Raw genomic sequence first — 26,520 nt, 5'->3', positions numbered from 1 at the left:
TTAATATGATTATTATTATTATTGTTATTGGCAGCACTTTCAGGACAGTGGCACTCAGCTTATGTGCTGACTTTGAACGAGTGCTGCGCATGCGCCAACACTATGGTTGTCCTCATCGAGCGTTCTGAATCATGTCACGTGTGAATCACAGACTCAACACAGTAACTTCCTTTGATTTACCGGTTCAAACGAATCGACAAACGATTTTTGATGACTAAGGTGGCGTCAAATCAAACAGACATTAAATAATATCGCAAACTTTGCTTGTCTTAACAACACTGACAAAGCTACCGAAGAATTAATGAGTGTTATTCTTTTTGCTGAGCCGAGTCAGTTGAATCGACTCACTAAAATGATCCGGAATCCGAGTGTACGAGATCAGTGCAGCTTGTGCATCAGCTGATTCAGTCACGTGATTCACTCAGAGCCTTTGAGCAACATGGCTGGAGCAGAGGGGTGAGAGTGATTTACTACACTGTACTTATTATTATCTGCTTATAAATTACAATTATGCTTCATTTATAACATTTTATTTATGTATTATGTTATTTTTAAGTGTAACGATTGTGTTAATCTTTCGGGATGAAAGTTTTTGCAATGTGAAGTTGATCTGGATTGTTTTTATGAACTGTGTAATATTATATTAATATCTGATATTAATTAATGTTATTTCATTAATATTAGATCTTAATTGATTATTTGTTGAGTGACAGAGCCTGGCAGGGTTGCACTTTAATGTGATTTAGCTTAGGAACATGTAAACAAATATTAAAAGTCCTGCATGTATGTTTTCAGCCAGTATATTAAATCTTACATTAAAATAAACTCTATATATTTATAAAATAACTACATTTAGGAGTTTTCTTAGTAAAATCAGTTTGTGCTTTAATAATTAAGTTACAGAAGAAATAACAGTTGCAGGAATCCTTGTAATCTCAACACTACCATGTACATGTAAACTTTTGACTTCACATGTATTACTTTTGTATTTGTGCAACTTGTGTTTAAGCAGAATTGCTGATGCAGTTATTTTTCCTTTAAAATTACTTTGCACTTGGATCAAAGTTCATTTCTCCAGGACTTTGAGATAATCTCATCATGTACTGATTTAATCTTTACCCATATCTGATCCTGATATGAACCATTTATGAGACTTGACCTCTATTAACCCTAGTCTGTGTGGCTCTGTATCTCTACTGTGAATTGATTGTTATACAGTAAAGCAATATCAGACACTATAATGCTATAAAAGTGCATTTAATCAGCAATTAAATGTCTGGAACTTTGTTCCCTGGTTTACAGGGTAGATATACTTGTAAATTGCAAGCCATAGCCTAGTGGTTAAGGTACTGGACTAGTAATCAAAAGGTCGCTGGTTCAAGCCCCACTACTGCCTGGTTGCTGCTGTTGGGCCCTTGAGCAAGGCCCTTAACCCTTAATTGCTCAGACTGTATACTGTAACTTTAATGTAAGTCACTTTGGATAAATGCATCTGCTAAGTGTCTAAAATGTAAATGTAAATCATGTTTACCTTCAGTAATGGTGAAGTTTATGCGCAGACATTTACTGATCATCTACAGAATGAAAATGCATTCGAAAACACAGTTAATGCCAGTTTTGTATTTTACCAATAGTAGTGGTGATGTTTTTAAATCTAGTGCTAATGTTAAGAGCCGCTCAGGTGGCGCAGCGGTAAAAAAAAAGACGCGCTGCAACCAGGGCTGGATTCTGAGAACGTGGTATCGAATCCAGCCTTGCTTTACCGGTTCGAAGCTGAGTGGCTATATGAGCAACGATTGGCCGGTTGCTCATGTGGGGGGTGGGACAAAGAACCGGATGTGGGTCTCTCTCTGTCAGAATGCGATTGCGTTCTCTGCCGGCTGATTGGAGGCGCTTACACAGAGATGGGAGAGGGTGCCCTTGGGGTGTGTCTCTCCGCATGCAACGCTGGGTGGCGCCAAAACTCGTCAATGTGTGGGTGGCAAAGATGCATCTGGCTGCTGCTCGTGTTTCGGAGGGGATATGGGTTAGCTTCAATCACCTCCGTCAGGGCAGGGTTCGGCATAGACAGAGAGGAAGCACGATGCTAATTGAACAATTGGATGCGCTAAAAAGGGGAGAAAAAGGGGTAAAAATAAAAAATTAAAAAATAAAAAAAATATATAGTGCTATTGTTATTGGAGACTCGACCCATTCACCTCCTACATAGTGCTGGGCGGTATGACGGTACATTCGGTATACCGTATTTGATTCCTCATACCGTATGGATTTTTCATATACTGTCAAACTATAGCATAGTTAATACAACAGCTGTAAGCTTCAGCAGACAGCAAATCATATAATATTGTTCGCCGCTATGGAGCACCGTGCAGATTAGATACAGCTCACGAGTTAGTCAGGTAGTGTTAGCATAACAATGTTAACAGATGAGTGAGGCGTCCTCAATGTGGCGGAAAAAAATTAACAAAAACAGAAGGAGGATGAAGAGAGCAAGACCAAATATGCACCGGAAGAACCTGCCAAAGAAATGAGGTGTGTGGGCAGTTTAGAACAGACTAAAACACTAGATACTGCACGGTCTGTCGAGCCACAGCTGTTGCAAACAACGACATTACGAACACAGTAACGATCCACATACGCAAGGACACGATTCCTCTACATACAGTCGAGAAAGAAGCTTTCAGAGCGATAATTAAAACTCTGGATTCCAGGTCTGTCTTATGTTATATGTGAAGTGGAAGCGGAGATTATAAAGTTGTCCACTTTTCTATACTGAGGTCAGGTTGTGCAGTGGAGTTTGCAAACATTGTTTTATTTGTTAAAGGGAGAGCTAAATGTAATTGTACAAAACTTAAATATTAAATAAACATTGTATCTATTGCAAGTTTCACGCATCTTGATTCCATCATATATTGTGTCATTTTCAGGGGCCAAGCAAACCTAATAGTGCTCAAAACCTTCATTATATACATGCTGAAATTAATACGTGACAGTAGAATCGGCCACAGATGTGAAAAGTCCCAGTCATACCAAAAAAAACATACTGTAGTATACCTTCAGAATCTTAAAAAAATACTGTGATACAAATTTTTGGTCATACCGACCAACCCTAATCCTGCAGTGCACTAAGTAGCTTCAACACAAGAAAACAACACTTGCTAACGTTGCTTGTGAGCTGGTTTATGTTCACTTTAATGAAACATATTTTATGCAACACTGATTTATACGATTTATATCTTAGGTTCAACACTATCTAACACTGTAGGATTGAGTTTGATCTTCTAAGTGTGTCTAAGTTTAAAGTCATGGAAAAATATTCTTGAAATGAGTACCAGCCTAGCGGTGGTGGGTCTCAAACCAACAACCTGCCTTTTAGCAGGTTAATATGTGTAGTTAAGTCTGTTGTGTTTGTTTCCTGCTGTACGTGGTCAGGAGCACATCCATGTTCATTGTTTATGTTCTTGCGAGTTTCTCTTCCATATTTTCCTCATTTTCACTCACAACAAAACTGCTGTCTGGCAAAAATAGAACCCGCAAGTTTGCAAAATGCCTGCTTTGTTAGGTCAGTAATAGGTCAGTCTCTTCCTCAGCTGATTAAACATGTGATGATAACATGATTTTTTTTTTTCACTTGCTGAAAATCTAAAACTGGACCAAACAGGAACCAGCAAGAAAGAAATAAGCTGAATGATGTATTTGGTTGATTTTTACAGTGAACACAAACCCTGCAGGTTATTAAAATATATTTTGTATATAATAATAATAATAATAAAAATAATAATAATACATTTTATTTGTAACACACTTTACATTTAAAACAAATCTCAAAGTGCTACAAGATAAAATACATCACTACAAAAAAATAATAAATAAGCAATTTAAAAGATAGCAGCAATCACTACATTAATTAAAAATTACTCATAAGTTCTGCTAAAAAGAAAGGTTTTTAAAAGTCTCTTTTTAAAAGTCCCAACCGTCTGTGGTGCCCTCACATGGTCAGGGAGGGCATTCCAAACTCGAGAGGCAGCATAACGGAAGGTCCAATCACCCATGGTGCTGAGCTTGATTCTTTGGGGGGAGAAGGTGATAGGTAGAAATCCGAGAGTCGGTAGGAATTTAAAACATTCACATAAAAAAAAGATAAAAACAGGCAAACTCGGATGGAGAAGCGGCGAACGGACCACGCCAGCGTCCTCCCCAGCCAAGTCTCATCGTTAAGACTGAACGATCCTGCCATGAATGTAACCAATGTGTTGACACGGCGTTTTCATCAGATTCCTCATTGGACATACAATGCTGATGTACTTAATAAGGTATCTCACTTTTCTTACAGCCAAACACTTTATCACTGTGGGTGTCGACTCATATCGCTCCAACTTTAAAGGACATTTTTACTCAAACCAAAGCTGAAACATTACTCTTATCTCCCTCTTACGATTTCCATCAAAACTGTTCCTGCCAGGAAAATGGCCTTTTGGCATTGAAATCTTAATCTTAATTTTAATACAAAAAATTTTTTTAAAAGCTGGACTGTGGACTCATCTGAACACATCTTGTGTTTCCACTGTCTTTTGAACCATCAGAGATGAGATTGGGTGTGGCTGGACCCCATATAGAGCGAAATCTCTCCAGATTGCCTAAATCTTTTCACAATATTGTGTACAGTAGATGCTTATGTTAAATAATGTTCTTTTTACAGTGATTGGAATTTCTCTCATGAGGTTTGGTATAAAGTGGTGAACCATGATCCATCATTGCTTGTTAAAATTGATCCTGTGGTGGATCCTTATTTTATACCTGATCATTATTCCCTCACCTGTTACCAACTTACCTGCTTATTGTGGAACACTGTTACTTGAATATTCTATAAAATTTGCCTCAGTCCTAACTTAAAGTGTGTTGCAAGCTTCAAATTCTAAATGTGTGGATGTGTATAAAATACAATGAAGTAGATCAGTGAAAACACTGGAAATCTTTTTACTTTTATCAGTTAAATAAAGATTTAAGAGAATGAACAAATCTCAGATTCTCCTTATTATTGCATAAAAGTAATTAAGTGTGTGTGTGTGTGTTTGTGTGTGTTGTAGAAAAGCAGTGTTCTGGTTGGGAAAGGACACTTTGAGAGTTTCGGCGGCCTTGTTTACCGAAAACCGGCGTCGTCTTTGCGAGGCTCTTAGGGCCAAAAACTCCCTGCAGCCCAAATCTGTGGTGCTGCTGCAGGGTGGAGAGCAGAAACAGAGATACTGCACTGATACAGATGTTCTCTTCAGACAGGTAACACAACATCCACCCTCACCAGAGATACTGCACTGATACAGATGTTCTTTTCAGACAGGTACTACAGAGATACTGCACGTTTAGCATAGCCACCACCCCCCTCAGACATTAGCCAATCATGTCCGTGCAGACACCCAACCGGCTGATAGCCTCGCTGAGGTTCGAACCCTGGATCAGACAAGTTCTGTTTATCCTACATCCCTTCCACCTTTGGACCAGCCGATCGGATGGTGATGCTGCAGTTCACAGAGGAATTACAGCTTACAGACTCCAGGCTGGACGACTGATTGCATTCTGGGTGTTTTCTCCACCGTCTGTGTTCTGTTGCTCATGAAACATTAACAGTGGCAGATAAAGCTGGGACAGCGTGTGTTCCTTATATAACAGAGCTGCTGACCTGTGTTCACATACTTTTGGTCATTACACTGTAATTCTCAGTATAATTCTGAGTGTGTCAGGTGGCACGCTGCAGGAACCACATGCTGGTTTTAACTGCGTCCCAGTTTGGTTTGGTAACATATTTTAAAGTTTTAAGTAATAGTCGTATCCAATCGCCTGACTCTACTGCTGCAGTACCTCCATTCTCTAACGCCACTTCTTTTCACCTGCATGAGGCGGGTTCATGTGGGGATCTGTATAGCGCACAGAGTCACGCACCAGTCTCCATTCTCCCCCATCTCTGTGCAGGAGTTATCGATCAGCCATTAGAGGGCATAATTGCAGCATTTAGGAGGAATTCCTGCATCCCTTCCACCCTCGGACCAGCCGATCATTGTGTCAGCATCCAGTAATAGTGAAATGAACCCATATAAAATGAATCCGCAATGCTTTTTATTTAGATTTAAACTAAATTGTTTCAGACCCCAATTACAGACCCTTGGACCCCAGTCCATGAACGGTCCTGTTGCTGTATGAGACTGTCGGACGGTCCAGAGCACCACGCCCAATCCTGTACTGTGATCTCTGTGTGTGTGTGTGATCGGTTTTGTTCTGATCTACAGGAATCGTATTTCCACTGGGCGTTCGGAGTGACGGAGGCCGACTGCTATGGCGCCATCGACGTGGACTCTGGCAGATCTGTCCTGTTTGTGCCCAAGCTGCCCGAGAGCTATGCCACCTGGATGGGAAAGTAAGTCCCGAACCAGCACGCAATTTAAACCAACTTCTAAAGATCAATCTCCCAGTAAAAGAGTTCCTGACAGGCCGAAGATGTACGATTGTATTTACAGACACCCTGACTTTACTAGATCGAGACCTCATTTAAACATAGCCCAGTCACTTTATTGTAGTTTTGGTTTAGATGAGACAATATATGACTTTAACTGTTTAGCTACACGTATGGCAAACAGTGTGTGGAGGTCTGAGCTTTAGATGAACATCCTGTGTGTTTTAGGTGAGCCAAACATTTTTAAAGTTAAAGACCCTAAAAGTTTGGACAGATTAAAATATTAGTCACTAAATACCTGGGAATTTAAGCTGCAGCATCTCTGAATGAATCAGACTCTGTTATCAGACTCACACACTTTCTCCTGATGGTAACTGAGGAGCTGCTGGATTTTTCCTCCTTCTGAACCTGGTGAAGCTGCTTCTGTCTCTGAGAATCCAACCCTAAAGGTTTCTGAAGATGTTTGGAGAGTAAAACTTGCTCCCTGATTGGTTCACAGCATTGTGCTGGTTCTCGTGCTCACTCTGTGGAGTCTGTGGTCTGTAAGGAAACGTGTTGGTGTGTTTTGACAGGATCCACCCACCGGAACACTTTAAGGAGAAGTACGGCGTGGATGAAGTGCACTACGCCTGTGATGTAAGTGGAATCAGGATTTATTCATCATCACCACGTTATTCAGTGTGTTTGTATTAGCTTATAACAGCGCAGGTGCCCTGTTACCCCGTCAGTATTTAAAATCCAGCCTCTGTACACACATGCACATTACAGCCCAGTGTAAATCATGCTATAGAAACCTCTTTAATGCACCTAGTTTTATTCTTCAATCTAAACATTTTTAGTTCTGTAGAATTTATTAGTAAAAGGAAACGTGTGTCTGTATCTGAACCTTCTGATTTGAGGTAAATGAAAATAAAGTGTAAATATCACACAGTGCAGAAATGATGGGCTGGAATGTTCAACCTCAGTCTGAAACGCTTGATGCTCGTTTAATTCAGTCTCGAGTGGCTCTCAGGCTCAATTTAATAATTATGGTTGTTTTTACTCTCTCAGCATGTAAACGATTATGTTCTGATTCTCCTAATGACGGTTATTTTCCACTAGAACCGATGATCTACGTCTGATTCAGAAGTTAAAACCCCAGAGATTTAATTTACTCTCCCGTTTTCCTTATTCGTCTGTCTGTCTGTCTGTCTATATATCTATCTATCTGTCTGTCTTTCCGTCTGTCTGTCTATCTATCTGTCTGTCTGTGTATCTGTCTGTCTGTGTATCTATCTATCTGTGTATCTATCTGTCTGTCTGTGTATCTGTCTGTCTGTGTATCTGTCTGTCTATATATCTCTGTCTTTCTGTCTGTCTATCTATCTATCTATCTATCTATCTATCTATCTATCTATTTGTGTATCTGTCTGTCTGTGTATCTGTCTGTCTGTCTATCTTTGTATCTGTCTATCTATCTATCTATCTATCTATCTATCTATCTGTCTATCTGTCTATCTGTGTATCTGTCTGTCTGTCTATTTGTTTATCTGTCTATCTATATATCCGTCTATCTGTGTATATGTCTATCTATCTATATATTTATCTGTCTGTCTATATATCCATATGTGTATCTATCTATCTGTCTGTCTGTGTATCTCTGTGTCTGTGTATCTGTCTGTCTGTCTGTCTATAAATCAATCTATCTGTCTGTCTTTCTATCTGTATATCTGTCTGTCTGTGCTTTCTCAACATGTTTTACTGAGTAATAAATGATTTATAAGTAATTTGTCTTTATTTCTCATAATTTGAATGTTGGAATAAATGAAGAATTTAAAATGTTGTTGTGTCAGTTTTAGTTAAATCTTCATTTCCTCTAAATTATTGGTTGGTTCTCGTGTTAAAGTTTTTATTAACATTTCTTTTGAGCAGTTTAATGGCTCTGCTTTTATAAAGATTATATTTTCCCTGCATATTTACATAAATCATTAAAATTTCATTCCACTTCATTAATGCTGTTCACTGTTTTTTAAAGAGACTGTTAGGATGTGGTTGATAATTTACTGCTTTACAAGTGTTTCTCACAGAGAACTGCTGGAGTGTTTGCAGTATTACATTTTATAAACCTACAGGGCTCTCGGGTGGTGCAGCGGTCTATTACGCTATCCCACCACTTCTGAGATACGGGTTAGAATCTCAGCTATGCTATTAGCTGGCCGGGCGTCTACACAGACATGATAGGCACAGTGATGCATTGGCTCCCTGTCCAGGGTGTTCCTGTCTTGTATCCAGTGTTTCCCAGTGGAACCAGTTGACGATAATGAAATGTACACACCTGTATACACATGTATTTTGTTATGTAGAGTCGCTCCCTGTGTTTCTGGACGCATCATGAGAGCTGCATGTTGCATTAATCTGCAGCTCTGTGTGAATTTATGAGCGTCAGTGTTAGAATCACTGGAGGCTTCATTTGTTTTGTAGTTCTGCTGATCTGCATTAATGAGAACAGAGAAGTTTGAGTTTGATCTGCAGTAATAATAAAGTGTGTTATTTTATCTTATACCTGTTAGATTCACCCATTCATTTAGTCCAGATCTTCACATCTGTGGGTTTTACTCCCAGAATGCTTTGCTTTGTATTGTCGGCTCATTGCTTGATAGGATTCTTGCTCAGCTGTGTGACATTTCAGATGTTTGCAGCTGTAGGATCAGATGTTAATCCATGTCATCAGATTAACCTTTATTATGGAATCAGATCCATCAGTGGCTGCAGAAATGATGCACAAAACTTCAGAGTTTAAATTGAAGGTAACTGGTGAATCTTCTGTTTCTACACAGATTGCTGATGTTCTGACCAACATGAAACCCTCGGTCCTTCTCACACTGGTAAATCTGGTTCTTACTTTATTGTTTAGTAAAGAGAAGCATTTTATTTCTACAGAACATTTAAAACCAGAGTACGACGGCATATAACATTGTTCAGTTTTATCATCCTCTGTGTCTGAGCTGCACCACAAATGATGGGTTTCGATTATAAGACACTCGAGAGTCTCTCATGCTGTCACACTGTTTCTCGTTTTCCTCTGTTTTAACGACCTACCCCACACATACCCCCCAACACCCCTGTCGTTCTCAGAGAGGCCTGAACACGGACAGCGGCAGCATCACTCGTGAAGCTTCTTTTGAAGGAATCAGCAGGTGAGATCTGAGTTTCTTACATTTTCTTAGGCTTAAGGAGGGCTGACTGTCGACTTTTATGACGGTCCTGGGATTTAATTACACTTTATGGTCAAAAGTAATTGGACACCTGAGCACGAGCTTGTTGGACATCCTTAAAATGCTAAATGACCTGACGACCAATCTGAGTTGCTGTGTGTACAGTTTGACTTGAGAGCTTATATTTTACTCAATTACAATACACATTGGCACCCAGGTGGCGCAGCGGGATATTCCGCTGACACACCAGCACTGAGTTTCTGAACTCCCGAGTTAATAATTGGCATAATTAGCAGTGCCTGCAGCAGATACTAATTGGCCACCGTATCTGCAGGGTGGGGACCGGACTGTATGTGGGTGGGTGGGTCTTCATCAAGGACCCTGATTGGCAGAAGAGACGTCCGTGCTTCCTGCTGTACATGTGATGAGGGCTGTACACGTGTGAAAAAGGCGTGGGCAGCGGCGTGCTCTCCTTGGATGCAAATCTGGTGTCTGTCAGCAGCAGAAGACAAATTGGATGCGGTAAATCGGGAGGAAAAATGGGGAGAAAAATACATTTAAAAAAAAAACAATACACACTCAAGGCCTCCGCATACTTCCTGCCAAACTAAGTCCGCGAGTGCTGCACAAAGCCGAACGCGCCTTACTTCCAGCGGTTTGGTTTTGCCTGTCGCATCTGTTCCACAGCTGCAGGTGACGCTGTAACATTTATGATGTTAAGTTCCATGACTACAGAAAAATGATGGCTGCGTCCGAAATCGCATACTTAGAGGCGGTGCGCACTGCTCGGCCGGTACAGAAGCTCTTTCAGTACGCAAGTGTGCTGGGTTTGCGTACTCAAAAGATGCTGCCCAAACAGTAGATCATCTGCGTACTTTTCACATAGTGTTTAATGAATACTACGTATTACGTACTACGTGCGTGGTTGTTTACTTTCTCCGCAATTATGTCACATTGGTATATGATGGTATATGAAGTACACTGAGGCCTTTAGACTTCGCTCGCATGATATGTCGAAAAAATTTTTATTTAGTATGAAAAAAAAACAAAAAAACAAACTTGTTTAACAGTCATGTGATAGATAGGCTACCTTCAAAATAAAGTTTTAGTATTTATGATTTTTGCCTTTTAAAAGAGAGTTTTGTGGTCTGATGAAACAAAGGGTTTTTTGGCTACACTGACTAGAAGCATGTTGGAGGAGAAAAGTAGACAGAAGTTCTTCCACAAGGGGGCGCTGTGTGCTGTTTGTACTCTAGTATTTTCCGTGTCATACTTCTGCTTTGCATTAAATCTCACTGTGTCCTTTTTTGTGTTTCAGTTTCCAAGTGGACAACCTCCTCCTGCATCCTGTGATGGTGGAATGGTGAGATCTGTGTACCACACACCCACTCTCACTCAGTTTTAAATCACACACACACTCACACATGTTAGACGAGAAGACCTGGTTCACAATCAGTGTTCCCATTCATCCCAACATTCAGCATTAATAAGATCAGAGATTTTGTGACTAAACCAGACCTGGGGAAACTCGCCCACACCTTTATTTCTAACAGGACTGATCACTGTACTGGTCTCCTAACTGGACCATTAAACATCTTCAGCTGATTCGTAATGAGCAAAAGAAGAGAACACATCACACCATTCCTAAATCCTTACACCGGATACCAGTATGGTACAGACTAGACTTTAAGATACTGGTACTGGTCTGTAAATCTCTCACTGATGTAGGACCAGCAGATTTATCAGCTATGCTAGAAACTAGTCCGTTAGTCCTGCCTCAGGTGAAAATTAAACACGGAGAAGCAGCGTTTAGCTCCTGTGCTGCTTTTAAATGGAATTATCTGATGGAGAACGTTAGAAGAAGCTCGACTTTAGATACTTTTAATTACTTAAAAAAACAAAAACCTGTTTGAGCTCAGCTCAGTTTAAAACATCTCACTTTTTATTCTGTTATGGCACTTTCCTTAATTACATTTTAATTGAAGTTTTAATTTTTCAGTTTATTAATCATAGTCATGTTTTTATTTTATATTTATATACTGATTAGGCATAACATTCATGACCACCTTCCTAATATTGTGTTGGCCCCCCTTATTCTGACACCTTTCTATCAGAACCAGCATGAACTTCTTCAGCAGTTTGAGCTACAGCAGCTCATCTGTTGGATTCACTCCCCACGTGCATCAATGAGCCTTGGTCGCCCATGACCCTGTCACCAGTTTACCACTGTTTACATTTTTGGCATTTATAGACGCTTTTATCCAAAGTGACTTACAAAGCTGTGACAGTATACAGTCTAAGCAATTGAGGGTGAAGGGCCTTGCTCAAGGGCCCAACAGCAGCAACCTGGCAGTGGTGGGGCTTGAACCAGTGACCTCCTGATTACTAGTCCAGTACCTTAACCACTAGGCTAAAACTGCACTATTGTACCCCTGAGCACAGCCTTTAACCCTCAATTACCTAAATTAAATTCACTGAGAGATTTACTGCCACCTAGTGTCTGTAAACACTCTTACGTTTCCATCAGTGCTCATTTAAAGCTGAGCCGCCTGATCCAGCCGCCCTTCACCCCCCATCGAGAGCGAGGCAGAAGATTTTAACAACCATACAAGCTCTCTCAGATTTCTGCTGCCTAATTTAAAGCCATCTTTCAGAGAGACAGGGCTTATTATTCTCTCTCTCTCTCTCCCTCTCTCTCTCTCTCTCTCTCTCTCTCTCTCTCTGTATTCGGGGGGTGAGATGTTAAGGTGGAATGGTTTACGTGACTGACTGGCTGCTCTCTGCATTACTGTAGCTCTCACTCAGTGGACGGTGCGAGCAGCTTCATTACAGCTTCATTCGGCCTCGACTTTTCCTCCTTTCCTTCATCACGTCGCCTCTGAGACTGATGCTGCACGACTATCCGACCTCTCACACACATCACAAACCTTTTCTACTGTTAGCTGTTTAATAAAACTGTTTATTACTGATTTATATTCTTAGTTTGAACATGATTATTAAAATGGTGGCACATAGAGCAACAAAACACCCAACGACCCCCCATCAACCTCAGAGGATCAGGACTAACACGTTTCCTCTGAGGTACATGAAAGCTCCACCTGCTTTTGAACTAAAGCTTATACAGTGTTGTAGAGCAGCTGAACACACCTGATGAGAAAGCTAATCAGCTCTCCTATAGATATGAGGAATCTGTGAGAATGTTCATACTTATATTATCCATTACTTTTCTGAATTTTTAAGTAGGAGTGTAAACATTTACCCATTCCGGCTGCTCCCCACCCCCACACCCCTTTCTCGGACATTGGCCAATCACGTCCGTGCAGACACCTGACTGGACGATAGCACCGTATATATTCTTCACTCATCTACTTCACGACTCTAGTAATTATAAAGATCTTTATTAATGCTCTTAATATTTAAATATAACTGTTATGTATAGATCTGTGTGTGTTTTTTGTGTTTGTGTGTGAGTTTGTGTGTGTGTGAGTGTGTGTGAGTGTTTTTGTGAGTGTGTTTGTGATTGTGTTTGTGTTTTTGAGTGTTTTTGTGTGTGTGTGTGTGTGTTTGTAAGCGTGTGAGTATGTGTTTGTGTGTGTGTGAGAGTGTGTGTGAGTGTTTTTGTGAGTGTGTTTGTGATTGTGAGTGTGTTTTTGTGTGTGTGTTTGTGTGTGTGAGTGTTTGAGTATGTGTTTGTGAGTGTGTTTGGGAGTGTGTTTGTGAGTGTGTTTGGGAGTGTTTGGGAGTGTGTTTGGGAGTGTGTTTGGGAGTGTTTGGGAGTGTGTTTGGGAGTGTGTTTGGGAGTGTGTTTGTGTGTGAGTGTGTTTGTGAGTGTGTTTGAGTGTGTTTGGGAGTGTTTGTGAGTTTTTGTGAGTGTTTGGGATTGTGTTTGGGAGTTTTTGTGAGTGTGTTTGGGATTGTGTTTGTGAGTGTTTGTGAGTGTGTTTGGGTGTGTTTGGGAGTGTTTGTGAGTGTGTTTGGGTGTGTTTGGGAGTGTTTGGGAGTGTTTGGGAGTGTGTTTGTGAGTGTGTTTGTGAGTGTGTTTGTGAATGTGTTTGGGAGTGTGTTTGTGAATGTGTTTGGGAGTGTTTGAGTGTGTTTGTGAGTGTGAGTGTGTTTGGGAGTGTTTGGGAGTGTGTTTGGGAGTGTGTTTGTGTGTGAGTGTGTGTGAGTGTGTTTGAGAGTGTTTGGGAGTGTGTTTGGGAGTGTGTTTGGGAGTGTTTGGGAGTGTGTTTGGGAGTGTGTGTGTGTGAGTTTGTAAGTGAGTGTGTTTAGGAGTGTGTTTGGGAGTGTGTTTGGGAGTGTTTGTGAGTTTTTGTGAGTTTTTGTGAGTGTGTTTGGGAGTTTTTGGGAGTGTGTTTGGGAGTGTTTGTGAGTGTGTTTGGGAGTGTGTTTTGGAGTGTGTTTGGGAGTGTTTGTGAGTGTGTTTGTGAGTGTTTGTGAGTGTGTTTGTGAGTGTGAGTGTGTTTGGGAGTGTGTTTGTGTGTGAGTTTGTAAGTGTGTTTGGGAGTGTGTTTGGGAGTGTGTTTGTGTGTGAGTGTGTTTGAGAGTGTTTGGGAGTGTGTTTGTGAGTGTGTTTGGGAGTGTGTTTGTGAGTGTGTTTGAGAGTGTGTGTGAGTGTGTTTGGGAGTGTGTTTGGGAGTGTGTTTGTGTGAGTTTGTAAGTGAGTGTGTTTGGGAGTGTGTTTGAGAGTGTGTGTGAGTGTGTTTGGGAGTGTGTTTGGGAGTGTGTGTGAGTGTGTTTGGGAGTGTGTTTGGGAGTGTGTTTGTGTGTGAGTTTGTAAGTGAGTGTGTTTGGGAGAGTGTTTGGGAGTGTGTTTGTGTGTGAGTGTGTTTGAGAGTGTGTGTGAGTGTGTTTGGGAGTGTTTGTGAGTGTGTTTTGGAGTGTTTGTGAGTGTGTTTGGGAGTGTGTTTGGGAGTGTTTGGGAGTGTGTTTGTGTGTGAGTTTGTAAGTGAGTTTGTAAGTGAGTGTGTTTGGGAGTGTGTTTGGGAGTGTTTGGGAGTGTGTTTGGGAGTGTTTGGGAGTGTGTTTGTGTGTGAGTGTGTTTGAGAGTGTGTGTTTGGGAGTGTGTTTTGGAGTGTTTGTGAGTGTTTGGGAGTGTGTTTGGGAGTGTGTTTGGGAGTGTGTTTGGGAGTGTGTTTGTGTGTGAGTTTGTAAGTGAGTTTGTAAGTGAGTGTGTTTGGGAGTGTGTTTGGGAGTGTGTTTGGGAGTGTTTGGGAGTGTGTTTGTGTGTGAGTGTGTTTGAGAGTGTGTGTTTGGGAGTGTGTTTTGGAGTGTTTGTGAGTGTTTGTGTGTGAGTTTGTAAGTGAGTGTGTTTGGGAGTGTGTTTGTGAGTGTGTTTGGGAGTGTGTTTGGGAGTGTGTTTGTGAGTGTGTTTGTGTGTGAGTGTGTTTGTGAGTGTGTTTGTGAGTGTGTTTGGGAGTGTGTGAGTATGTGTTTGTGAGTGTGTGTGTGTTTGTGAGTGTGTTTGAGAGTGTTTGGGAGTGTTTTTGTGTGTGTGAGTATGTGTTTGTGAGTGTGAGTGTGTGTGTGTGTGTGAGAGAGAGTGAGAGTGTGTTTGAGAGTGTTTGGGAGTGTTTTTGTGTGTGTGAGTATGTGTTTGTGAGTGTGTGTGTGTGTGTTTGTGTGTGTGTGTGAGAGAGTGAGAGTGTGTTTGGGAGAGTGTCAGTGAATGTGTGAATGAGTGTGTTTGTGTAAGTGTGTGTGTGTGCGAGTGTGTGTATGTGTGTGTGTGTGCGTGAGTGTGTGTTGCTATTTAAGGAGGCATCATCTGCTCACTGGCAGTATAACTTTGAGTCAGAACTGGTGACGTCTTCACACCTGAGTCTCCAAAGCACCGGCGCATCATTACTGACTTAGTAGCAGCAGTGCAGGAATAGAAACGTCAGGCTCATGAGTTAGCAAGTGCGGTTTTATCTGACAGGTTCACTGCGTGTGTGTGTTCCATGTTCCATGTTCTCAACCTCACAGCTCTGCTATCATACCAGTAGATCCTTTTTACAGTATTGAAACTCAGTGATTACATTAACACACCTACTCAACACTGAAGATTCACTGAAAATGTTTCATCTTCAGAGTTTGGCTAGTCCATAAAGTGGTGTCCAACATATATCACCATATAGTATCACTAGTAACAACCTAACAACCACCTGAAACACTATAATATCAACCTAGCAACATCTTAGCAACCATCAGAAACAGTCTAGCAACCATTTACTGAACATATGGAATATAAGACCAACCATTTACAAAATAACATCACTACTGCTTTGCAACATCCTAGCAACCACCCCTGGAGTATTATAGTAACCTCTTGACTACACCCTAACAATGACCTGGGATTGTACAGTGGCCTTGTTACTACATAGGATACCATATAAAATATTTTCTCAATCCCATTCACTGTAGCATTTATGCAATATGCCATAGCAACAACCCAGCAACACCCTAGTAACCACCTGGCATACCAACACAACTACCCAGCAACACCCTAGTGAACACCTGGCATACCAAAACAGCTACCCAGCAACACCCTAGTGAACACCTGGCATACCAAAATAACTACCCAGCTGTGTAATCATACTTCAGTTTCTTTGACACTGTTCTTGCTATTAATGCTCTTCTTGTTTTTCTCTCTTCTAGTCGTCTCACTAAGACGGACATGGAGTTGGAGGTTCTGCGCTACACTAACCGCATTTCCAGTGACGCTCACAAAGAGGTAAAGTGTGTTACTGCACAAATTATTTATTTTGGCTTGTATTGTTACATTAGGAAGCAGAAAATGTTCAATTCAGTTTTATTTGGGAACTTTAGAGCATCCTCATGGCTAATAAACGTAATAATATAAAAAACTGATGCACATTCAGTTCATCCTGCTGCAGAGCTAGAACAAATCCTTCAGTAAGGTACAATTTAAAAGCGTGTGGCCTTGTATTAAGAGGTTTATGTGGTGCAGGACGATTGTTGTTTTTGTTTGACCTTGGAAAGACCTGAAGCGCTCGTTTTCTTTGTGCTGTTTTGGACAATAAAGCCCCTCGCCCTGTAATAAAGGCAACAGGTCTTCATAAGTGCCACCCCGGCCAGAGGCTGATTAAAATTAACGCCCCACCGCTGCAGCCTCTTGTTCTCATGAGTATCGGATATTAATTTTCTAAAGGTGCCCAGACTCTGGACATCACAGCTGAGCTGCAGGACTGGGATGGATGAGGTGCAGAATGGAAACAGAGGTGGAATATGAAATCGTTTTTGTTATTCAGGAGTGAAAATTTCATCCACCTTCTGAATTTATGCATAAGAACGCTGAATGAAGAATGAATAATGTAATTCAGTATCGTACAAGAGGATTTATTTTAATACTTTTTACCGGGGTATCAATTGGAGGACTGTCGGGTCAAATCCAGGCTCTGCTATGCAGCCACTGTTGGGTCCTTTAGCAAGATCCTTAAACCTATCTGCTCCAGATGTGCCGTACAATGTCTGACCCTGAAATCTGACCCCAGCTTCCAAATTAATTTAATTGTGTATATGATAATTAAAGACGTTCTTCTTCCAAAGAATCTTTCCACAATATTATGTGCAGTAGACAAAGAGAAGAGACCTTAATTATACACACATTTGCACACATCTTTTGCATTTAGAAACACTCACTCACTTTCTTAACCGCTTATCCAAATCAGGGTCATAAGGGGGAGCTGGAGCCTATCCCAGCTTTTCAATGGGCGCAAGGCACACAGTAACACCCTGGACGGGGCGCCAGTCCATCGCAGGGCAGACACACGCACACACACATTCACCTATAGGGCAATTCAGTGCAGCCAGTTAACCTGACTGCATGTTTTTGGACTGTGGGAGGAAACCCACGCGGACACGGGGAGAACATGCAAACTCCACACAGAACAGACCCGGACCGCCCCACCTGGGGATCGAACCCAGAACCTTCTTTCTCTATAAAGACAGTTTAAAGAAACTCCTCCTGACCTGTAATAAACTGGAACCTCAACCAACATCATTGCCCATTTATACAAATGCTCTTTTGACTGAATGGGCACAAATTCCCATTAACATGCTTCAAATCCTTGTGAGAAGCCTCCTCAGAAGAACGGCTGTTGTTATAGTTGAAACGATCACACAGAGGTCACTCCGTTTCACTATCATTTGTTTTTGAAACGGGACGTCCAACAAGCTCATGGTCAGGTGTCCAAATACTTTTGAGCATATAGTGTAGGGTGAATGTGTTGGTTTAAACACTGTTGCCATTCAACATAACGTTTATTATTTACACCTGTTTGCACTGGGTGTGGCGGAAGTATCTGATCTAGATAATTAGAACAGGTGTCCACATACTTTTGGCCATAAAGTGTAATCAGACAAGTAGGATTTAAAATGTGTAAACAATAAGCCAGTATTATATTGAGTTCATACTGGTTTAAACTGCTGGATGGATTCACTTACTGTACTGAGATGAGCTTCAGATTCAGTACCAGCTGATACTCTGGGTCCTGATATCACGATCAGATCAATAATGAATGAACTGGAATCGGTGCTTCCCTAATTTAAAGTGATGATTCGGCCTCATTGTTGAATTTGCTCCGCTGTGACGGTACAATTTACACCAGCGCATCATTTCTAACTGGAGAAGGAAAACATGAATCTCAGCTTCAGTCTCTCAGTAACTACAGGCTTCCTGTCAGCTGCTGATTGCTGCTTTTAAAGCTCGTCCACGTTAACGCTGAGAGAAAACTACAATCATGCAGTTACCCTCCTGCTCTCGCGCCTCCTCTCTCACTCTACAGCGGTTTGTGTGATCAGATCTCCTGTAAAACCAGCGTATTTTCTCCTCACTTCACCAGCACGCCTCTCTCAGCCCACTGGTAAAATAGAGGCGATTTAAATCAATTATTCAGCAACTCACACCAGTTTTGTAGCCGCTGCTGTAAACTGTGCTGGTGACCAGGAGCCGAGTGGCATGAAGGTCATGAAGAGTGACATGGTCATGAAGAGCAACATGAAGGTCATGAACAGTGACATGAGGGTCATGAAGAGAGACATGAAGGTCATGAAGAGTAACATGGAGGTCATGAAGAGCCACATGAAGGTCATGAAGATAGCATAAAGGTCATGAAGACCGAAATGGAGGTCATGAAGAGTGACGTAGAGGTCATGAAGAGTGACATGAGGGTCATGAAGAGTGACATGGAGGTCATGAAGAGTAACATGGAGGTCATAAAGAGCCACATGAAGGTCATGAAGAGTAACATGATGGTCATGAAGAGCAACATGAAGGTCATGAAGATAGCAAAAAAGGTCATGAAGACCGAAATGGAGGTCATGAAGAGTGACGTAGAGGTCATGAAGAGTGACGTAGAGGTCATGAAGAGTGACATGAGGGTCATTAAGAGTGACATGGAGGTCATGAAGAGTGACGTAGAGGTCATGAAGAGTGACGTAGAGGTCATGAAGAGTGACGTAGAGGTCATGAAGAGTGACGTAGAGGTCATGAAGAGTGACATGAGGGTCATTAAGAGTGACATGGAGGTCATGAAGAGTGACATGAGGGTCATGAAGAGTAACATGGAGGTCATGAAGAGTGACATGGAGGTCATGAAGAGTGACATGAGGTCATGAAGAGTAACATGGAGGTCATGAAGAGCCTCATGAAGAGTAACATGGAGGTCATGAAGAGCCACATGAAGGTCATGAAGAATAACATGATGGTCATGAAGAGCAACATGAAGGTCATGAAGATAGCATAACGGTCATGAAGACCGAAATGGAGGTCATGAAGAGTGACGTAGAGGTCATGCAGAGTGACGTAGAGGTCATGCAGAGCGACATGGAGGTCATGAAGAGTGACATGAAGGTAATGAAGAGCGACATGAAGGTCATGAAGAGCGACATGGAGGTCATGAAGAGTGACATGAAGGTCATGAAGAGTGACATGGAGGTCATGAAGAGTGACATAGAGGTCATGAAGAGCGACATGAAGGTCATGAAAAGTGACATGGTGGTCACAAAGAGCAACATGAAGGTCATGAAGAGTGACATGAAGCACAATTCATAACCACAATGTCACTTTATAACCACCATGTCACTCTTCACGACCACCATTTCATGCTTCACGACCATCATTTCACTCTCCATGACCACAATGTCACTGTTTATAACCACCATGTCACTCTTAATGACCTCCATGTCACTCTTTATAACCACTATGTCACTCTTTATAACCACCATGTCACTTTTCATAACCACCTCGTCACTCTTTATAACCACCATGTCACTCATGACCACCAATGTAAATTGATCTGCAGGTCATTAAGAGTATTGAGCGCTTTTCCCTTCAGCTGAGCGCTCAAGATCCTCCGTCACATTCAGGATGACGTGTTTATCTGTTTATTTTAATAACGAGTCTCTCTCTCCCCCTCTCTCTCTCTCTCTCTCTCTCTCTCTTTCTCTCTCTCTTTCTCTCTGTCTCTCTCTCTCTCTCTCTCTCTCTCTCTTTTCCTTCTACAGATAATGAAGCATGTGAGACCTGGTCATAAAGAATATGAAATGGAAAGGTAAGAGAGCATCTGTAGTCATCACTCTAACCTCTTTAAATCCAAAAGTATTGGGACAGCCCTTCAAATGTTTGAATCCATGTGTTTCAGACGTTACAATCACTAACAGGTGTAATAAATCAATGATATAAAGGAAATGATTGATTCCAAAAGTCTGTCTATTGTTGTTTTTGATGCTAAGTGTCCCGTACTGTGTTTAAGTATCTGTGTGGTAAATTTGGTAACCCCTCTTAACCAGGGACCGAGGGTACTGAAATTGCAGGTCATTGAGGGTCATACAGTGCAGAATGTGGATTGGTCAGATATAGTCGAGTTTTGGTGTTCTACACCGGAAAAATGGAAAACCTTGAGAAGTGCTTTTGGTCAGCTGACTAGGTTTAAGCTCTCATCAGTGTGTGATCAGAAGTGTTGGTGCTACGAGGCTGACAGTATAGCATTTCAAATGAAAACAAAGAACACCAACCCCCTCATGTCTGTGAATCATGACGTTCACCTTGTGCTCCGTCTGCTGATGCATTTTCTTCTTCCGTCTTTGCTCATCGGGGGGCGCCGATTAAATTCGCCACGGGTTCCGACCCCTGACCCCATTACCAACCAGCATCGGTCTGCGCAGAGGCATGCTGGGATGTTGTCCCCACGTCTCTCTGTTGCTCAGATCTTTCTGTCAGAGTGATTTTTAATTCCATCTTTATTCTCTCATTTCCTCGGTGGACGACCGTAGCGTGTAGGGTCACTGAGACGTTTTATCATGATCTAATGCTTTCTGCTTCCTGCTGCACATCCTGATGCAGCGGCGCCGTCCCAGGAAGCCGTTAGAGAATATACAGTAGAGATAGCGGTTTGCTAATGGCCGGATTAGAATGGTATGATGGAGGATCTGATTCTGTAGTATTTCAGAATCGGGATCCTGTGATTTATGAGACCCACAGATAAGGTCCATCAAGCTCATGGTCAGGTGTCCAAATACTTTTGGTCATATAGTTTATCTCTTAAAGCTTTTTTCCCCTATTATTATCATTATATGTAATATTTTTAGATATTCTAGACCTTACATTTACATTTACATTTTTGGCATTTAGCAGATGCTTTAATCCAAAGCGACTTACAGTTATGACTGAACACGATTTGAGCAATTGAGCGTTAAGGGCCTTGCTTAGGGGCCCAACAGTGGCAAGTTGGCAAAGTGGTGGGGCTTGAACTGGCAACCTTCTGATTACTAGTCCAGGACCTTAACTGAGCCACCACTGCAAATGACTATAATATGCTTGTATATGACACCAGGTGTAATCACGGCCTCAGTGAGGCCCACTGACTCTCCTGAATGTAGACCGGTCACCACTAGGAGGCGCTTTTGTCTGTGGCCCACAAAATGTGGACGTGGTTTAGAAGACGAATGTAAAACTGTCTCTCTCTCTCTCTGTCTCTCTCTGTCTCTCTCTCTCTCGCTGTCTCTCTCTGTCTCTCTGCCTCTGTCTCTCTCTCTCTCTCTCTCTCTCTCTCTCTCTGTCTCTGTCTCTCTCTGTCTCTCTCTCTCTCTCTCTCTCGCTGTCTCTCTCTGTCTCTGTCTCTCTCTGCCTCCGTCTCTCTCTGCCTCTGTCTCTCTCTCTCTCTCTGTGCCTCTAATGTAATCATGTTGTTCTGACTGAGCGCTGATGGAGAGACTCAGCAGTAATGTTAGAACTGTAATTATTTTATTGGGATGTGATGCATGGTACAGAACAGTGATGAAGCTTCCTGTCTCCTCATATTAATGTGCCTGCATGTGTAAACCAGACTGTGGTTTAAACTGGTGGAGGAATGAACTAAGTTTTTAATGCATTTTTACCCAGTTTTTCTCTTAATCTGAATTCTAGTCGTATCCAATCACCTGATCGTGTTTCACCTCTACTGCTACTGACTTCCACTCCTGATCGAGGAGAGCTGTGACTAACACACACACACACACACACACACACACACACACACACACTGGTTCATGTGAGGATCTGTATTTCTGTATTACACCTCTCATCATCTCTGTGTGTCTGTCATCGATCAGCCAGCAGAGGTCGTAATTGCAGCAGTTATGATGAACCCCTACATCCCTCCCTCCCTCCCCTGGTCCAGACAGGCCAGTTATTGTTGGTATAAGTGTCCAGCTCAGTACCGGTGTTTTACGTTTCAGGATCAGGTTTAGAGATGTGAGTTCTGTCGATGTATGAAGTGATGCTCAGCAGTGTGAAGTGTTCATGATCGAGCAGTGGCGGCTCCGTGAGGGTCTTTAAGCTGATAAATATAGCGCCGTCAGTGAACGTGGCTGCTCTTAAATAATGAAACTGGCGTTAGAGTAACTCAGATAAGCTTGTCTGCACTTTTATATGTGAAACTAAATATAAGAACAAAACAAACGTACAGTATCTTACAGCTATAAAAATGAAAATATGAAATATTTATCGTGGACTAAAAACAGACTGAAACATAATACTTAACATGGCATAACTGGCACAAATAAGTGCTGAACATGGTGTTAAATCCAAATAAAATAAAGACATAAATATTATATATAAAACTTATGTCAGTCTTGGGATTTCAGTTATTTCTAAAGTGTTTCTTTTTACTTATAATTTTACAGGGTTAAAAATACACTCATTAAAAACTTATTATTAATTTAAAATAGAAATTTGTACCATGTTCTTGAATTAATTGTCCATTAGTAATTACGATTGACTGCAGCTGGTTACCTCTCTGCGTCCATATACACCGACCAGACATACCGTTATGACCACAGACAGGTGAAGTGAATAACACTGATCATGTGTGTGCGTTGCTTACTTGGGGAACACATGGCACCAGGATGCACTAAGGGATTCTTCAGCGGAGGCAGTGTGATGCCTTGGGCGATGTTCTGCTGGGAAACCTCGGGTCCTGCCATCCATGTGGATGTTACTTTGACACGTAGCACCTACCTAAGCATCGTTACATACCATGTTCACCCATGTTCATGGAGACGGTTCCCTGATGGCTGTGGCCTCTTTCAGCAGGATGATGCTCCATGTCACAAAGCTAAAATGCTTCAGGAACGGTTTGAAGAGCACAACAACCAGTTTGAGGTGTTGACTTGGCTTCCAGGTTCCCCAGATCTCAATCCAGTCGAGCATCTGTGGGATGCGCTGGACAAACAAGTCCGATCCATGGAGGCCCCACCTCACAGCTTACAGGAGTTAAAGGATCTGCTGCTGACATCTTGGTGCCAGATACTACAGCACATTTTCAGGGGTCTAGTGGAGTCCATGCCTCGACGGGTCGGGAAAAAGTGGGACCATCACAATATTAGGAAGGGGGTCATAATGTTATGCCTGATCAGTGTACATAGTTTTACCTTGAAGGACATGAAACACTGGTGTCTTGCTGAACTTTCAGCTGCTCTAATATGACACGTGAAGATGATTTTTATCCGTATTCATCATGGTTGCTGCTGTTTGTTGCTCCAGGTGCTGAAGATCCCTGAAAGAAATCTTCTCACGTACAGAAATAAAAACACGGAGCGACGAGCTTTCTCTTCTATTAGTATAAAATCCAGCTGTTGTTATGGTTACTCGCTATAAATATACAGCAGAGGTGATGGGGGGCTGAAAATAAGAAGCAGAAACGTTTCCCACAATTCAGTGCGAACGCTCCGTACACAGTCGTACCTGAATAAGTTTCTCACATCTGTGCAGGTTTCAAAACAATCGTCATGCTTTACCACCAAGTTATCCTGATCAGGGTCGTGGTGGGTCCGTTTTCCTCAGAATCACTGGACGTGATGCACTAACACACCCCGGACACAAGAAGAAATGCTGTGAAATCTTTATGCTGACATCTGTGGATCCAGGGTTTGAATCTTAGTGGTGCTATTGGCTGATCAGGCGTCGGCAAGGACACGATTGGCTAATCTCCAGGCCGAAGTGCAGTTGTGAGGCGCTCTCAGTGCTTGTTCCAAGTTTGAATAGAAATAAGAGTGAATCTGATGTAGGGTTGGGCGATATTGCCGATTTTCATACCGTCATACCGTCTTCAGGAAATACCGCGGTATACGGTATTACCGTGGGGGGGGGGGGTTAGGTGTCGCGGACAAACTTTACAGTGTACACACTTGAGTGTAATTACAATATTTCAATGTTTTATTATAAAAAGATTTAACAATCTGAACGTCAAACATTGCTTATCTTGTCTGATCTATAATAAATACGCATAAGTATAAATGCATGTGTATCAATTACACTTTAACACAAACATTAACACATAACATTTTGGCATTGTAATCTCTCTCTGCCCACACAAAACAGAATAATAGCAGGCTAAACACTTCAATATATTTCAAAAGTTAACTGCTTAGTTTATAGTTACAGATATTTCTTAAGTGTATGAACGTGTACGATTAGTTATGCCTGTAATCCAGAATTAAATTCTATATTGTAACAAAAAATATGAATGTAAATGTTGCAATGACGGTGATGTAAAATAATGTTAAAATAATTAAAAGTCCAAACATTTGAGTGGTTAACGAGAACGCTACTTTACATGTCACACAAGCTCAGTGCAAAACACGAGCACAGAAACGGTACAAATCCGATCTATTCCCTACACACTCGCTCCCTACGCCCTATAGTGCACTTAACATTCTTAAAGGGCCAGACAATTATAATTCAAATTACACGACAGGTGAGACATTTTTCTTAATATAGCGCTTTTATTTAGGAAAAAATAGTTCTTACATAGGCAGGAAAATCTATGGCAGACAAGAGTCAGAACAGCGGATTAGGAGTAACGTTATTATTACTGTTTGCTCCTTTTTCTCAACACTTGTGCTCGATTTACACTGAAGATATATTTAGTAAATAAGTACATGTCCGCGCATGCACGCGCTTGTGTTCATTTCCGGTTGAACTGATAAAAAATGTTGATTTTGAAAAATTAAAAGACGAGCCGTTATTCAGTTTCTGCTTGTTAGCTCACAGCTAACGCTAGCCAGTGTGGCTCTTCACTCGTCTCTCTGTGTGAGCACCCCACAGCCAATCAGCGAGCTCCAACCGCCTACCCCTCCCACCCCTCCCTTACTGTGGATGCGCGCATGTCCTAAAGTCTCAGTTTTCAAGGTAAACCTGAAGCAGAAATTTGGCGCTTCACATTTACATTTACACGTTTCACAAATACCGTCACCATTTTTAAATACCGCGGTATACGGTAATATCGTCATACCGCCCAACCCTAATCTGATGTATTCTGATATAAACTATATTACGCCCATGTCCCACCTGTTACAACTTCTCCCGTGTTTCTCTTCACACCGTATCTTGCGTTCTCATTGGCTGTTTGACATGGCACTCATTGCCAGTCGGGCAACGGCGAGCAAAAATCGTGTAGTGAGAACTAGGCATAAGGAAGATAAGAGGAAGCTCCTTCACATTCATCAGAATTGCTGCTTGTTGTGTGAAATCTTTCAAACCGAAGACATCGACTTTTATCATCAGTTTGCACCAGAACATTTTTCTTGGTCTGCAGCATTAATATCTGGAACTAGATTTATATTTGTGTTGTTTTTTATATATTATGTTGGAAGGTGTTATGTTGATTATTGAGTTCAGGGGGGTTTAAAAGCCCTAACAGAAAAGTGGAGGCTTTTTAGTTGCATATAGGGGCGGGGGGGACTCTGTATTAACAAGCTTATAGTCAGTAGTCCACGTACTTTAGGTCTCACTATCAGGTGGTTCATAACAATGAATGAATTAATAACACATTATATTGAGGGTTTTCTTGTTTTGTCCTGAAGGACCAGCACTTAGAGCTTCTATTTCATGCTCGTTGTTCAGTGATTCATGGTGAGTAGCAGCGACTGGAAGCAGCTCGAGGTTTTAATGAAGAGAAATTGCCGGTAGTTTCAACTTCAAAGCAGCTGATGAAGCTCCACGGTGCAGAACTGATCATGTTCTGTTTTCTTTTCTTATTTATTTGAGCTACTCAGGAAGGACCGTGATGTATGAGGGTCCACGTGGAGAAAAAAACAATCATCATCATCACAGCCACCAAATAACTGGAGTCGGTTTTTAATGTGGTAAAAAATTAGCCTGTATGAAACCCCACCACCATGCTTTAATTTTTATTTCTATTTTATTTGATATCCATATTTCAGTCACAGTATGTTATATCAGCTCGGCTCTCCGCTCACATCTGCAGAGACGAAGGTTTCCAGCAGCGTCTCATTTCAAACACCAGACACGAGTGTCGATCCTCTAATAATAAACACCAGTTTTACGGCGCCAGAGACTCTGAGTGCAATTACATCTTAATAACGGAGGTTTATGGAGGT

The 26,520-nt window shown here is 41.6% G+C and overlaps 1 protein-coding gene across 1 annotated transcript in view; it reads left to right on the top strand.

The window, feature by feature from the left end:
* The first annotated feature begins 420 nt into the window (after nt 1-420).
* The window catches only part of pepd (peptidase D), a 42,940-nt gene continuing 16,840 nt past the window's right edge, over nt 421-26,520 (top strand). The window contains exons 1-9 of the mRNA XM_063004921.1: nt 421-456; nt 5,088-5,274; nt 6,279-6,406; nt 7,015-7,078; nt 9,259-9,306; nt 9,557-9,618; nt 10,955-10,999; nt 16,276-16,351; nt 20,146-20,192. Coding sequence (XP_062860991.1) covers nt 440-456; nt 5,088-5,274; nt 6,279-6,406; nt 7,015-7,078; nt 9,259-9,306; nt 9,557-9,618; nt 10,955-10,999; nt 16,276-16,351; nt 20,146-20,192 — 674 coding nt within the window. The 5' untranslated portion in view covers nt 421-439. The remainder of the gene's footprint in view (nt 457-5,087; nt 5,275-6,278; nt 6,407-7,014; nt 7,079-9,258; nt 9,307-9,556; nt 9,619-10,954; nt 11,000-16,275; nt 16,352-20,145; nt 20,193-26,520) is intronic.

This window comes from Trichomycterus rosablanca, chromosome 11 (assembly GCF_030014385.1).
Source record: "Trichomycterus rosablanca isolate fTriRos1 chromosome 11, fTriRos1.hap1, whole genome shotgun sequence".
Classification (NCBI taxonomy): Eukaryota; Metazoa; Chordata; class Actinopteri; order Siluriformes; family Trichomycteridae; genus Trichomycterus; species Trichomycterus rosablanca.
This window is presented reverse-complemented; position numbering and strand designations above follow the sequence as displayed.